This window comes from Natator depressus, chromosome 2 (assembly GCF_965152275.1).
Source record: "Natator depressus isolate rNatDep1 chromosome 2, rNatDep2.hap1, whole genome shotgun sequence".
NCBI classification, from domain to species: Eukaryota; Metazoa; Chordata; order Testudines; family Cheloniidae; genus Natator; species Natator depressus.
In genome coordinates, this window is record NC_134235.1 from 94,060,651 (window position 1) to 94,076,796 (window position 16,146).

A 16,146-nucleotide genomic window follows, 5' to 3' on the forward strand; every position below is an offset into this window, starting at 1 on the left:
AAGAATATAGTGGGTTGCTTTACCAGGAATACCATATGTAAAACAAGCAGAGTAATTATTTCTCTCTAGTCATAACTGGTTCAGCCTGAGATGGAACAATATGTTCAGTTTTTTGCACCGGGGTTTAGGCAAATTTAAGTGAGTTCAAACTATTCCTGATTTTTCCAAGAGAACTGGGCATGTTCCTTGGGGTAGAGAAATATGGCAGAGGGAAGGCCATGATATAATTGACTGTTCCTTCTAAAGGGAATTTTATTATGTCCTGAATTTTTTGCCACTTGCAGCAAAACACACTGTCAAGGTTCCTTCCCACTCTGAACTCTAGGGTACAGATGAGGTGACCTGCATGAAAAACCCCCTAAGCTTATTTTTACTAGCTTAGGTTAAAACTTCCCCAAGGTACAAACTATTTTTCCTTTTGTCCCTGGACTTTTTTTGCTGCCACCACCAAGCGTCTAACAAATATAACCGGGAAAGAGCCCACTTGGAAACGTCTTTTCCCCCAAAATCCCCCCAAGCCCTACACCCCCTTTCCTGGGGAAGGCTTGATAAAAATCTTCACCAATTTGCATCAGTGAACATAGACCCAAACCCTTGGATCTTAAGAACAATGAAAAAGCAATCAGGTTCTTAAAAGAAGAATTTTAATTGAAGAAAAAATAAAAGAATCACCTCTGTAAAATCAGGATGCTAAATACCTTACAGGGTAATCAGATTCAAAACATAGAGAATCCCTCAAGGCAAAACCTTAAGTTAAAAAAAGACTCAAAAACAGGAATATACATTCCATTTACCACAACTTATTTGATCAGCCATTTAAACAAAACAGAATCTAACGCATATCTAACTAGATTGCGTATTAACCCTTTACAGGAGTTCTGAGCTGCATTCCTGCTCTGGTCCCGGCAAAAGAAAAAAAAACACAGACAGAGAGAACCCTTTGTTCCCCCCCACCCCCCAGCTTTGAAAGTATCTTGTCTCCTCATTGGTCATTTTGGTCAGGTGCCAGCGAGGTTCTCTTTAGCTTCTTAACCCTTTACAGGTGAAAGGGTTTTTTTCCTCTGGCCAGGAGGGATTTAAAGGTGGTTAGCCTTCCCTTTATATTTATGACACACACATTTTGCCTATTTGCTTAGTGTGTGAATTTGTTAAATGCTGTGCTCTCTGTGTATTCTACTATTCTTTGCTGGGATGACAACTTCAATAAGATTAGGGTGAACTTGGAGATGGTACCCAATTTATTCCACTTCTTTCTTTAAAACATCATGTACTCTTGTTGTGCATTTTCCTGCTCGGTGCTTCTTTTTGAACCATGGTTGATGTCTTCAACTAACTTTCAGATAAATAGATTTGCTTATAGTGTCCACACATGTTGTACTTTAATCAACTTGTTTCCATGTCAGAATAACTTTTCTTGCCCAAGTCCCCTATTGAACCCCGCTGAAGTGTAACAAGGCTATCAGTATGGTGTAATCAAGCCAGACCCAGTTATAGAAGTGTAGTTCTTCTATAGCCATTGTCATACCATGTATTATTATTTGTGTGCAAACCAGATTCTCTCTGAAAAATAGCCCAATCGTATTGATTATAACTGTAGATTATTATAACTGTAGATGGAGCGCCTATAATTATAATGGGGTAGAGATTGCTCAAAAGACTTTTTTAAAAAAAAGCTCCCAAACTCCAGCAATTATTTCTCAAGTAGCCTTTTGGCAGATTTATTCAACCTCTGCTCATGCCTTTTTCCTTTCTTTCTGTTTCCATTGTTACTACTACAAAGCTGTAGTTGGCTGTTTTGATGCTGACTTTATTCATGCCCAGTTCCAACTTCTAAAGTTAGGTGCTTTTATTTTCAAAAATCCCAATTTCTTGTGCAAAAATAAACCTTGTGCTCACCACATCAGTCTTGTGAAAGTAATACAGTGCATTTATTAAAGAGCCAGATTTAAGTTACCCCAGGGTAAAACTGGAGTAACCTCACAACTGTTATAGAGGTCAGAATTTGGTCCAAAGTTAGCCAGAATGGAAAGGGGCAAAAAGAGAATAAATTATAATAATAAAAAAAGTTATTTACCACAATTATCTGCTGGTGGAGGAGGGGACAACTGTAATGAAGCCAAAAGAATGCTGCCCTCCTCCCATCCTCTCCACTGGAGCTATGTCTGTAAAATTTCTGAAATCTGATTGATATGGTGATATTGTATTATAAAAAACTGCCATGTCATGAATGTATATATGTATGTGGATCCACCCCTATACTAACAAACCCTGAAAAAGATACGAACCACAGAGATACAAGAGAAGGTGCTTAGGCTTCAATGACCCTATTCAGGTGAGCTGCCCTTAGAAAACCAATTTAGCTGACTCCTCGGAAAGGTGGGAGGAATGTAGGAGTAGTGGAAACTTGCCAGGAACAGAACAAGAAACCAGTGACCAGGAGGGGTTTAAACCAAGGAACATATAGGAATAGGGGACCCAGACAGGTAGATGCAGCATGGGGCAGGAGAAAGAAAGAAAGTTCACAGAAGCTGGGTAAGAGGCTCCAGGAGGAAGAGGTCACATGCCATCTAGCAGCCTTATGGGGCAGGAGTTTCTAATAGCTTTCCAGAGCCAGGTGGGCCCCAGGATTCTGGACAACCCAAGGAACTTAGACCTCAGCCCAAGGAATGCCTTGAAACAGTGAGGGAGGGACATGCCTTTAGTATTTATTGTTTTGTATGATTTGTACACTCGTGCATTGTATGATTAAACATAAAGGTGTTAGAATCTGTGTATGAGTGTGTGTTAACTGCTTCACAACTGCTTTTTGCCCCGAGAAAGCTGAACTATAAACCAGAAGCTTCACACCTTCTGGGTAGAGACAGCTATGTTCAAGTAACTGGAATATATAGAGGGTCAGTGCTGGTGGTAGGGCTTATTGCAGGTGGGCTGAGGAGCCCCATTTCTGAGAAGGGGTAGCAGACTGAGAGTCAGGGGTCAGGAAATATGCCAGAGAGTCCAAGTAAGGAACCAGCTTGCTGAGGCTTTCACACAAATGAGGAGATACAATGCACAGCAATCCTAGTGGGTAGGCAAGAGTGAGCACTTGCTAGGGTCTCTCATACACCCTCTCTGGGGTGGAGAAGCTTTGTCTGGACCATCCAGGGAAAGAAAACCCTTCTCCCGTTTAAGGATTGCCTTGCCCACCTTTTTTTAGTGGATGTTAGAAATAATGCAGTATGGATACAAAATCCAATTCCACTCCATGACAACTCTAACTACCTGTTCCCCATCTCTTTTTCTCAGAGGCCCCTCTCATAAAAAGGGGGTAAGATACTATCACAGCCAATAAAACATCTTTCCCTTTGGCCTCTTTACAACACCAACTGTTCCCCAAATGCCTGGTAGACAGCATGCCTTAGACACAAGTGAAATACTTGCCTATGTGTAGCTGGCTGCTTCAGGATTGCAGTGGAAAGTGTGGGAAAAGAACCTGTTTAGGCGAGAGTACACTCATTCTCAGCCACTCTGTTGGGAAGTGTTGGCTTTCTGAGGTTGGTGCTTGGATCATCCAATGTATCTTGTGACTACTCAAGATCTTATAACATTCAAAGTCTACTAAAATATACTGATACTTGTTCTGCTTTTGCAAAGTGAACTATCTCAACCGGTCAGTATCCTCAAGTCACTTTGTGTTTGTCTACAGGACAAAATTGATGGTTTTAAATCACTATAGCTGATACCTCAGTTATACCATTTTAGCCAGTGAGAATTAGTTTTCACATTTTTGGGGAGGGAAATGGAAAAATAAAGGTTTTGAGAGCAATGGAAAGACAGTAGCTTCTTAAAAGCATTATCTGACATTGCTTTGTATTTTTTAACATTCAGGATTCATTGGAAGAAGTTTAGTGAACAAAACAACAAGAACCTTTATTTGATCATTACCTCCTTATGTTGCATTCTAGTCACTAGCTGTTTGGCCTTTTATCTACAGCTCAGACTTTGGATGGCTCCCAGTTACATCTGCACACAAAGTTAGAAACCAGTGGTTTTAGATATCTGAGGTAAAAATGAAGGCAACTGTGTAAAACACCAAACAGAATCAGCAGCTGATGGTACATGCCACTAAAGGACTCCTAGAAATCAACTGTAACATTCATGCCCTGAGAACAGACATATTTTGTGGGGCTCTAGGAAAGCAATAATATTAGTCACCAACCTCAGAAATGGTATATTTTAATCAAGAATATGACATAGCTGATCTCGGAGTCCTGCTGTCCGTGTGAGTGGACTCCCGTACTTAAAAAGATGCCTTTTCATCTCTGGCACCACGAGTCTGAATAAGGATAGGCTAACCTGGCACCTACTTGCTAGCATCCCCACAAACCCATGTGTCTCTCCTTGCTGGCCACCACCTCTAACAGAAGCTGGGAGCCTGCGGCGCTCTGCGCTATTATCATGGGCATTGCAAGCACAGGCTGCATAATCCTGCCGTATTTGCACAGCCACAAGAGAAGCTGTGGGGAACGTGAGGATGCCCTGGAGGCTAGAGTGCTGTGGAAAGAAACAATTCAGGGTTGTTGGTGGCATTCACAGAGCAACTAGAGATGATGGAGCACCAGTTCGGGGCCTAAGAAACAACCATGGACTGGTGGGATCATATTATCATGCAGGTTTGGGATGAAGAGCAGCGGGTGCAGAACTTTCAGATGTGCAAGGCCACATCCCTGGATCTATATGCCGAACTTGCCCTAGCCCTCCAGCACAGGGACATCAAAATCAGAGCCGCATTGAGAGAATAAAATTCTATTTTTTGGACCAAAATAATCTTTAACATGAACCAGGCAATTTGAAAAAAAAAAAGATTTAAAACTTAATACATTAAAGGAACAGAACTCATGAAGGGGAAAGAACAGTCATTTCCATTTCAGGTACATGTACACCAGCTGTGGCTTTTGATGGGCTTTAAAAGATGTCGGAGGGAAAAGGCTGAATTCACAATAATGGACAGCTGAATTCACAGTAATGAGTAGGGCGGTCAGTATGGGGCAATGTGGGACAGCTGCTGGAGGACAGTAATGGTTGACATAAGTAATGCAGTGTCTACACATTCACTGCATTGACCTAAGTATATCAACCATGACTCTACGCTACTCATGAAGCTGGTGTTATTAAATCTGCACAGTGAGGCACTTATGTCAGCAAGAGCCAAATTTAAGTGAAGACACATCCACAGCTAGGTTGATGTAAGCTGCCATGTGTCCACCTAACTGTGTAGTGTAGACCAGGCCTTACTCTTACAGGAATAAACTGGAAACCAGGGAGGCAGGAGAGTATAATAGTTGAAGCAGATGCTTAGGGCTTGTGGACTTTTTAAAAAAAAACTATAAATGCTAATTACATTGAAATATTCATAAGACTTCTGATTTTCTGTTTTTACCAATAAACACCAATATAGCACCCCCAATAAGATAACAAGTTTAAAAAGAAAGAAAAAAAAATTGGCATTTATCCAATAAATGCCAGAAAAACACAGGAAGTGCTTACTTGTATCTAAGGGCTTGTCTACAGGGAACAGTAATGAAAACCATGAGGTTATGATTTCTGAAGCACACTAATGTGTTGCACATTAATTGGTCCATGTAGACCCTGCTAGTGTGCACCAAAGGTTACCTGGTGCATAAGAACATAAGAATGGCCATACTGGGTCAGACCAAAGGTCCATCAAGCCCAGCATCCTGTCGTCTGACAGTGGCCAATGGCAGGTGCCCCAAAGGGAATGAACAGACAGGTTATCATCAAGTGTTCCATGCCTTGTCACCCAATCCCAGCTTCTGGCAAACAGAGGCTAGGGACACCATTCCTGCCCATCTTAGCTAATAGCCATTGATCAACCTGTCTTCCATGAATCTATTTAGCTCCCTTTTGAATCCCGTTATAGTATTGGCCTTCACAACACCCTCTGGCAAGGAGTTCCAGAGGTTGGCAGTGCGTTGCTTGAAAAAATACTTTCTTATGTTTGTTTTAAACTTGCTACCTATTAATTTCATTTGGTGGCCCCTTGTTCTTGTATTATGAGAAGGAGTAAATAACACTTCCTTATTTACTTTCTCTGTACCACTCATGATTTTATAGACCTCTATCATATCCCCCCTTAGTCGCCTCTTTTTCTTTTAATGTAGTACTGTTTGAGACAGTACTACATTAAAGCACACTAGGGAACGTTATCAAAAGATTACTTATTACAGTATATACGAGTGTAATGAGCAATTTATACAATATACATTACTCATTACAATGTATATGAAGAGAAAGCCCTCAAAAGCCCCGATTAACCTCAAAAATGAAATTAATAAACACCAAAAAACCAGAAGCTCTAAATGTTCAGTATAGATGATCTAATCAAAGACACTCAAATAGATGCCAGCTAGTGTCCTGAGTTTCAGTTGATGTTTCAAATTTCTTCACAATTTACTTAGGCTGCAATGTACTTCTACTTAAATTATAAGGTTTCCAGGGTAGGGACTGTCTTTCTTTTGTGTTTGTATTGTGCCTAGCACAATGGGGCTGGGGACTTCAGGCACTACCACAATATAAATTAGTAAAAATAACAATAATCTGTTTATAATCAAGTTTCTTATTCCAAACAAGGTAGCTCTTATGCTCACTGCTACTTTCAAATGTAAAACATTTTGTCTTGACTACACAAACTTTTTATTTCTAGTTGCATCTCTCTGCTATCCCTTTCGTTTTCACTCTTAAGATTTTTGACCAAATGATTAATACCTTAGCACAGAGGATAGAGGTTAACTAGTTATGAAAATGTGTATTTAATTTAAGAGTTGGCAAGAGAAAACAGGTATGAACAGATTTTTTTACTTTTTAAAATGTTCCAGAAACAGATTAACTTTATTTTAATATTTGTTTCATCTACCTTGAAATAAGAACTGAAAGGGCTTTGATAAATGGATTGGAAGCTTCACCAGTTTAACTGTAAGAACCTCTGTCTTTTGATAAAATGTCATTTAATTTTCCACAGCAATTCTCCTCAGACAGTCACAGACAGCCCTGACATTTCTCACAGCTCTCTACTGAAGGGACTATTTTCTTCCTCAGTGGCAGCATGTTACAGTTGCAATGCTGTGATAAAAGACCCTGGGCCAGATTCTCAGCTGGTGTATATTTTTATAGCTCCATTGGTGTCAGTGGTGATATAAAGACAATTTACACCAGCTGAAGATCTGCCTCCCTATAGTTTTTGTGAAGTGATGTGAATAGGTCCTACACTTTAAGTTCACCTGAAAATGCAGAATTGTTCTTGTTAAAATAAATATTAACTGGAATATACTTAACCAGTTTTTTTTATAAGCAAGACTTTCAACAGCCAAAGCAGGCTCCCTGATAGAAAACTTTCTTTAAGAAGATTTCAAAGCTGTTTCAGTCCCCAGATGTGTTTCAGTATCTGAATGGTATTGTTTTTATTTAAAAGGAGCTCATTGATCTGCAGCATGCACACCACAAGCTAAACAAGCAGTTTCATGATAAAGTGGCGGAACTGATGCATGCAAACAAGAGAGTGGAACAACACGAGGCTGAGGTTAAGAAGCTGAGAAGTCGTGTGGAAGACCTAAAAAGAGGGCTAAACCAGGCAGAGGATAAGGTATTTAAACTTTTAATTTGTTAAAAGAATCTGTCACTTACAGTTTATTCACATATTCAAGGGTATACTGTAAATGCATTTATATATTCATAGATTCATAGATATTTAGGTCAGAAGGGACCATTATGATCATCTAGTCTGACCTCCTGCACAACGCAGGCCACAGAATTTCACCCACCACTCCTGCGAAAAACCTCTCATCTATGTTGTAGAGTTATGTGTTTATTTATGGTCCTAGGACTGCAATCTTTGACATTAGACATGGAATTTGACTTCTTTAGTCCCTTTATCCATTGTCCTGCCAATATAAGATTATTTCTGAAGATTTTATATGTCTCTATAAATCTAATAACCCCCCAATTTATCTTTCTATTGAATATGCCAATTAGGATGTTATTAGACAATTTGGACAAAATGTGTGTGTGTGTGTGTGTGTGTGTGTGTGTAATATATACATATAAAAGGAGCTCATTGACTAATTTTTCAACATTCCTATGAGTACAGATTATTTTAAATCACAACAGCACAAAATTCTGCTGCTTTTGCCCAACACCTTCTATTGGGTACAAAACCCAGTTTAATCCTTTTCATTATCAATTACCCTTAAACATCTTAGACTACTTTAGATTCAAGATCATTGCTGATGGTTAATTGTATGCTTGCTGCAAAATATCCATTTCAGGGGCTGTTAATTAGACTTGTTTCATCCTCTCCCTCCCATCCCAAAAAAACTTCAACCATCACCACATGTGCTTTCCTCCTTGCCCTGATTACCTTTCAGTTTAAAAAAAAAAATCTAACCACTTTTTCATTCTGAAAATAACTTGGCTTCAAGATTTTTTTCCGACCAGCCTGGAAAAGAGGATCCCTTACCTGAGAAAAGTGATGATTACAATTGGTTTATGATACCGAGGTATCTTGCCCTGCTGAAGTGACATAATTTCCCTGCTCACGTTGGGTACATTGATGCTGAAATAAAAGACTCGCAGCATGGCTGCAGCTGGCCTGGGTCAGCTGACGGCCTCACGGAACTTGGGCTGCAGGCTATACAATTGCGATGTAGGTGTTGGGACTCGGGAGGGACCCTGGGCTGTAAGACTCTGCAAGTGGGGAGGGTCTTAGAGCCTGGGTTCCAGCCTGAGCCTGAATGTCGCCACTGCAATTTTTAGACCGGCGGCCTGAGCCCTGTGAGTTTGAGTTAGCTGACCCGAGCTCTGAGATTCCCTGTTGCGTTTTTTTTATCATAGTGTAGATGTGCCCATTCTCCCTGAATGTTTTGTGATGGAGAAAAATGAATCTTCAGCCACCATTTGAAGCTCATTAAGCAGGAAAGAAAGTCTTCCTTTTGTACCCATGTGATATAGTGATACTGCCTGAAGGCTGGTTCCTCACATTTAGTAGTGGAATTTCCTATTTCTTCCATGTAGCAGCCTTTCTAGATAATCCTAGCCATATATATAGAGAGAGAACCTGTATTTTCAGAAGTGACTAGTGAATTTGGGTGAATCAATTTTTAGATGCTCAGCTTGAGACACCTAGAAAGAATTAATTTGATGGTAATTGAAAATGAGGAAATAATACTTTTGGCATAGCAAGTGCCAGGCAAGTGTATATAAGATTCCCCAGTTCACAGCTTTGTGCACAGTCAGGATGGTGACTGGCCAGATTTTGATGCAATATTTGATAATCCAACTTTTTTTGTTAAGATATGTGGTCTATGCCCAGTTGTCTTTCAATCTTGCTGTTATTAGTCAGGATCATAGGATAAGTACTATGTCCATTAACAGGTGTCTACAGAATTGGACTCTTAGTTTATTACTTTGCTTTTGCTTGTTGCAGACACCCAATACAGTAAGGCACCTCTCATGCCCTTAAGTTAGAAGAGTTACTTTTGCATTAGTGGCTGCAGCCCATGGATCCAATCTCTGTTTGATTTCAGAGCCAATCATTGACAGACTAGGAGAGGGGGAAGTGAGGAAAAACAAAGCTGGTAAAATGATGAGTCCAAGAAAATATCTTTATAAATAAAATAAATCCTGTTGGGGACTGGATGTTTAGGAATTTGGTAGTAGCACAAGAAAACTTTCACTCACGATCTGTCAATACTAGGAACACAGACATCACTGCCATCTGACAGGTTAGCTGATTATTTGAAATTAATTGATATCAGCCCAGTTCCTGTTAGACAGGGTATAACAATCACACACTCCTAATTAAAGCTAATTGGTGCTCCTATTAGAAGTGACAACAGAGGGGTTAAGTAAGCAGAGAACAGTCATGACGACAAAACTGCCTAATTTTTACTCTAAAAGTGGCCTCACAAAATGTACAGGTTGGTGGGTGCCTTATAGGAAACTTGCACCGCAGCCACCCATCTTAAACCTGTTCTTTGAAGAAATGGGAGATTTCTATTTCCTTGGTGTCAGTCCCTCACCCAGTTCACCATTGTAACGCATAGAGCCTTCTCTAGCAGTTGTACTTTATAATTGGGAGCTATAGTTAGTTTTGTTCAGGGTTATCAGCGGAACAAAGAAAATAATCCTTGCCAGCAGTATGCTGGAACTAACAATATTGCCAAGCAAGTGATACCAAGAAGCATGTTAAGGAACCACTCATACTGTGTAGGATATAGGAGCTCCCCTAATGTATAGAGAGCTGCTCTTAGTGAAATACTGTTTGTGGTAATCATAAATGTAATATTTTTATTATTATTTAATATCTTCTTGTTTAAGAGGAAAAGAATATTTGCTGTATTTTTAGGGAAATTATCAGATTTCCAGTTACTTATGTTTTCTCTCCTAATGCAGCAGCTTAACAATGATTTAGCAAAACCATAAAGATTTTATTTAGTTAAGTGCTGTCTGAAGAAGATTATATTAGCATTTAGGTTCCTTCTGTTATTCCTAAAACTCAGATTTAGATTAATACACTGCTGCATTCAGCACTCAAAAGAATTGTGTTTGTGACACAATAGGCAAAATGTCTTTAACCAACCTCAAAAACAGTTTGTTGTTTCCTGTGCTCCATTGGCAGGAAATTATCAGTGTATTCAGGGTGAAATGTTCAACACAATTATTTCTATTCTTGAGCCCACATGAAAATGGAAAGTTCTCATTCTCTCTGACTCTGCTGGGTTTTTGTATATTTTATGATCTACATTATTTTTTGCTCATGTACTTAGTTCATTTATAGCGGAAGCGTATTGTAACAGATTTTGAAAGGATATCTGAAAACGTACTAGACATTGCATTTAAGACTCCAAAAATCTAATTTATATATATTAATGCAGCAACTTGAGCTGCTGCCAGATTTACTCATTATTTTATGTTGTACTTAGGACAAGTTGTTAAACCAATATGGGCCTTCAGAAAAAAAAAAAAAGATAATGTCTTTACAGAGCTGATTATAAACTCTTTACTGGTTTGCCTAACAGTATCTGAGTGATTACTCTAGCTTGTAGCAGCTACAGTACTATATTGTGCTGAGGAGTATTCTGTGACAAGCCCACTAGAATGATCGGAAGCAAGTACAAGTTTTTTTGTTTTGTTTTTTTGGCAGAAGTGTCTATGGAGGGAATATTATTATCATTCTTCTCACTATTTCTCTCATTCTTTTCAATAAGTGGTTAGGGTATAATAATATAGCACATGAATGCACTGGGCTGTCTATAAAAGTAGTTGAGCAATCTAAGCCTGCCATGATTTAAAAGTTTTGTCACTTGTGCCAATAAAAAGCAGACACCATCCTGGTCCCATGTCACACACATCTTTCTATATAACACATTGATCATGTACTGAAAAAGGCTAAGGAAATCTAACAAAGCATACCATGCAGAAGAACAGCTAAATGCAGTAGCACCAAAGGTCTCTCTAGCACATACGAATCCTTTCAAAAAGGAAACATTGCCAATGTAGCCTCTCAATCTCAGAACAATCTGTTCTTCTTTCCCACCTCTAGGGATTTAGAAAATGTTGTAGGTGCAATAAAGTTTCCAAGAGATCCTTCCCTGCTGCATGGCCAAATTATTTGACTGTAATCAGTAGGGTGAAGTCAAAACTGAAGATGTCCAAACTTTCAGAAACAAACAAGAAGTTTTCAGGCACCACTACAAATTACATTTGATTGGTAGCAAATAATTGTATAGGACAGAAATAGGGATATATCGGGTATGTCTAAACTGAAGTTAGACACCTGTAGCTGGCCCATGCCAACTGACTTGGGCTCAAGCTAAGGGGCTGTTTAATTGTGGTTTAGACATTTGGGCTCAGGCTGGAGTGTCCCAGAGCTTGGGCTGCACCCTGAGCCCAAACGTCTACACTGCAATTAAACAGCCCCTTAGCTGGAGCCCTGCAAGCCTGAGTCAACTGGCACAGGCCAGTGTGGGTGTCTAATTGCAGTGTAGACATAACGTAAATGTAGAAAACAATGGGTATCACCTGAATCAGGCCAGAAAGTAGAGCCAGAAGGTTTCAGTTCCCCTCCCCTATTACAGGCCTAATTTTCCAGACAGAACTGAGTTTGCACCAGATGCAACGATGAAACAAGACCATGTCATCTATAAAACACAAGTTTTTATTATTTGCAACACGGGAGAAAAACATGCAGAATTGTGGCAGAAATAAGAACTATTAATTTTCTTAATATAATTAGAAGCAGTAATGCAAGAAGATACTTTTCTTCCATACCTTAAAATGTACTTGCAGATTAAATGCATACTTCTGTGTGACCAGGACACGGAAGATTGAAATAAATTACATCCAAATCTCAATTCAAGTCCTAAAACTGGTCAACAGAAGGAGACATCTGCTAAGAAGAAGGAAGGTCCTTTTGTCTTGCTTTCCCTGTTGATTTCCATCTAGAACAGACTGAATATTAATGAAAATGATTTAACACGTCTGTCTTTTTTGGAATAAATCATTTAACAAATATATTTTTAGAATTATTTATCCAGCTCTACATATACTCAGATATTCTTTGAGGCTATCCCCTTACTGCAAGGTATGAAAAATGTGCATGTTTGCCTATGCTTAAGCAAAGGAAGTGATGAGTCACATTCAATAAAAGGGAGGGAAACATACGAGGATGTTGTGTTTCTATTGTGAGCTCATAATTTAGGGCCTGAGACTGCTAAAACAATGGAAATTGAGGGCTTTCAGTACCTTGTATGTTTGGGCCTCTCAGCTATGAACTTCCTTGAGCAGGGACCATGCCTTCTTCAGTACCACATACAGCTCCAAGCACACGGTCTGACCTTAGCAAAGAGCTAATACAAATTGATCAGCATATGGATCCCTAGCTTTATACTGTCAGCATAACAAACGGTCAGTATTTCCCCCTAAATAAACATAATTGCTATTCTTGGAATAAAAACTAATCTGTCTTTTATTCCTCTGGGAATAATGCCACATATCACTTTAACACCTTTTAGAGGTACCACTTCCCAGAGCAAATAACAAAATCATGACAGAAGGTGATGTGGGGGGAGGAAGGAAGAGATTTGTAATCTTTGCCAATGACCAAATTCGAGGGCAGTAAACAAGCATTCCAATTTTCTATCATACATTTTTAAAAATATTTTGCATGTGTGTGTGTAATACATGAGTGAGTTTTAAGGTTAAGCATTTTTAGAACACAGGTGGTGTCCCAGTGGGACAATTTTTTCACTGATTAGTTACTTTAGCATTCCAAATAGTAGCTTAGTTGTTTGTGTGTGGTTCTTGTTTCTTTATTGTTTTTTTGTTGTGGTTGGATGACTCTCTTTAATCTAAAGTCTTCATCTAAGAGCCTCTAAAATGCAGGAAATTATGCCTGGTTTTACCAATTTTTCCATGAAAAGTGTGTCACCTCCCTTCCCTCAAATTAAATTTGCCTTGCTTACCCACTTCTGACCATTGAGCAATTAGCCTCCTAAAGGGGGGAATATAAACAATGGCTAGGATTTAAGATGAAAACACCAAGAAAGGATGGTCCTGGGAAGTACAGTAATACTGAGAGTGATTAAATAAATTAACCAAATTAAATAAATTTTTGGATAAATATCATAAAACATTTCTTAATGGTAAGATATTTCAGACTATGCAGGACAGCATTGCCTAGTGGATAAAGCATTAGACTAGGCCTCAGAAACCTGGGTTCTACTCCCTGGTGGCCTCCTCTGTGACTTTGGACAAGTCATTTCACTGCTCTGTGCCTCTGTTTCCCCACCTGTAAAATGGGGATAATGATACATCAGCACCTTGTGGTTTTCTGATTAGACGTGCTATATAAGAGCTAGGCGTTTTTAAAAAATAATGATAGGGAATAGTTTAAGGGAACTGGTGGCAGATCAATTTTAAAACAATTAAACATAGTTCCATACACTGTGTTTGATTAGTCTCCACTGACAGGGACACGGACTTAATAACAGGCAGATAGCATTGGGTTAAGCCATGAGGGGCCCTAAAAGTGATCACAGGTAGGTTGTGTTTGATGCACTGGAGAAGGGGGAGTTGGATGCATGGTCTTGACTGATGTGGGAATTAATCTGGTGTATCTGAAGTGAACCAGTGGCGTGCATCTTTCAAAGGACTTTGGCACAGGTGTTTAAGTTTCACCCAGTATTTTTTTTAGCACTGTGAGTCAATCACAAGTATGTTGTTTTTCAGATGTGGTATGATGAATGTTGTTCTTGTCTGGCAGGCAGTATCCTCAGCCACTTATTGTGGCAACTTGAGTTTCTTAGGATTTAGAAAAATGGAAGCATTTCTCCAGGAGTCAGCTATTTAAAGATAATGTTGAGATTGTTTTGATGGCGAAAGTACATTAATCTTTCTTTGGAAGAGGCACAAAACCAAAGTCCTGACCACTGTCATTAAGTCTCCTTGCACTAGGGATTTAACCAACTTGAGCCAAATTCTGACATTGATTTTAGTGGGATTATATAGATATAACGAAAGGCAGAATTTGGCCTGTGGTATCCTGGCCTAATTCCAAACTGGGTATTTACATTCTGCCTACCTAATTCCTGCTGCAGTTTCAGGTCAGTCTTCACTATTCTTCCTTTCTTCCCGTGCTATTCATTTTCCACTGAGGAGGTGACTGTACTTCCATGGTGCGTCAACATGAAGTGATCTCTCTCTATAGTTTCGATAGCTTTGTTTATGACTTGTATTCCAGTAGTACCCAAAATATGCTATATAACTAAACACTATCTGACTCTCACACACAGTCCTTGTCTTGAAGATCTGACAGACTGATCAGTTAGTTACATTTATAAATTATTTTGGGATTCTTTATAATGGAAGAGGCTAATATAGTAGTATAGTAATAGCTAGGCACCTGCAGACATGGAAGCCACCACATCAAGGTATGACCATGCCTCAGTGGGTCACAGCTGAGAATACCAGGTTCAGGACAAACCTCTGGGCAGACTCACCCCCAAAGTGGTGATTATTCTAGCATAAGATATACCAAGCCAGTAACAAAAGTAAACTTCTGTCTTACCTCACTGGTTAACAAGAAGTCAAAGTCTCCTTAGGCGTTCCAGCCCTTGCTTCACCACCCAGACACTGGACTCTATGATGAGTGGTTACTGAAAACCAATTTCATCACAGAAGGGGTCCTCTAATCTCAAGAGATGAGCCACATAGCAAGGTCAGTATATAACTCAGATCATGCCCAATAATCACATTTTGCCAATTCTTTAATATCTAAAGGTCTATTTGTAAGAGAAAGGAGATAAACTGGTCAAAGAAATCGGATACATACAATCATTGCAGAGTTCTTGGATCATGTTTGTAGCAGTGATATTACAGACTGCTGGCTTGTAAAGTATCTGGTAATTTCCAAAAGATTAGAAGGTCCTCAGTCCATAGTCAGTATGCTCCTTTCAGTGTAAGTCTAGAGATCAGAGCAGGAAAGAGTAAAAAAGGAGATGCGTCCAGGGTCTTTTATATGTTCTCCAATGTAGAGGGAATTTCACTGTCCCAAAAAAAGATCTCAGCCTTAGTTTGTGAAAAATGGCAGGACAGGATGGAGTCCAGGAGCACATGAGCAAGTCACAGGCATTTACATGGCTTGATGACTCATAGGAGCAGCCATTACCCATAATCTGGCTATGGTATCCATGGGAAGGCTCACAAGGCGGGGAGGAGCTTCTTCTATAGCCTATTGTGAGAGTTAAGTGTTCTTTAATGTGCCATCAACTTGAATGGTCCATTCATAATGTGCTGGATGTAAACTACCTTGTGGCTGTTACCCCAGGAGCAAACACATTTGAAATACTGGTATATAGTCAATATTCATAACTTTAGACCCAAAGATGATATATGCATACAAACAGGATAATTATATTTGATAGATTGTAACTTTTGTATTGATACCTTAAATGACATACTTTATATAAGATGTGTTGCAGCAGTTGTCTAACAGTGGCAATATTAATGATATAAGTGGTCATCATACAGAATCACTCAAGGGTCAAACTTTATGGGACAATTTGACAAATCACGGTAGCATCAAATAATGTT

The 16,146-nt window shown here is 39.3% G+C and overlaps 1 protein-coding gene across 1 annotated transcript in view; it reads left to right on the plus strand.

The window, feature by feature from the left end:
- The window catches only part of CCDC102B (coiled-coil domain containing 102B), a 340,911-nt gene that overhangs the window by 231,127 nt on the left and 93,638 nt on the right, over window positions 1–16,146 (plus strand). The window contains exon 7 of the mRNA XM_074943138.1: window positions 7,469–7,639. Within this exon, the coding sequence (XP_074799239.1) occupies window positions 7,469–7,639 (171 nt within the window). The remainder of the gene's footprint in view (window positions 1–7,468; window positions 7,640–16,146) is intronic.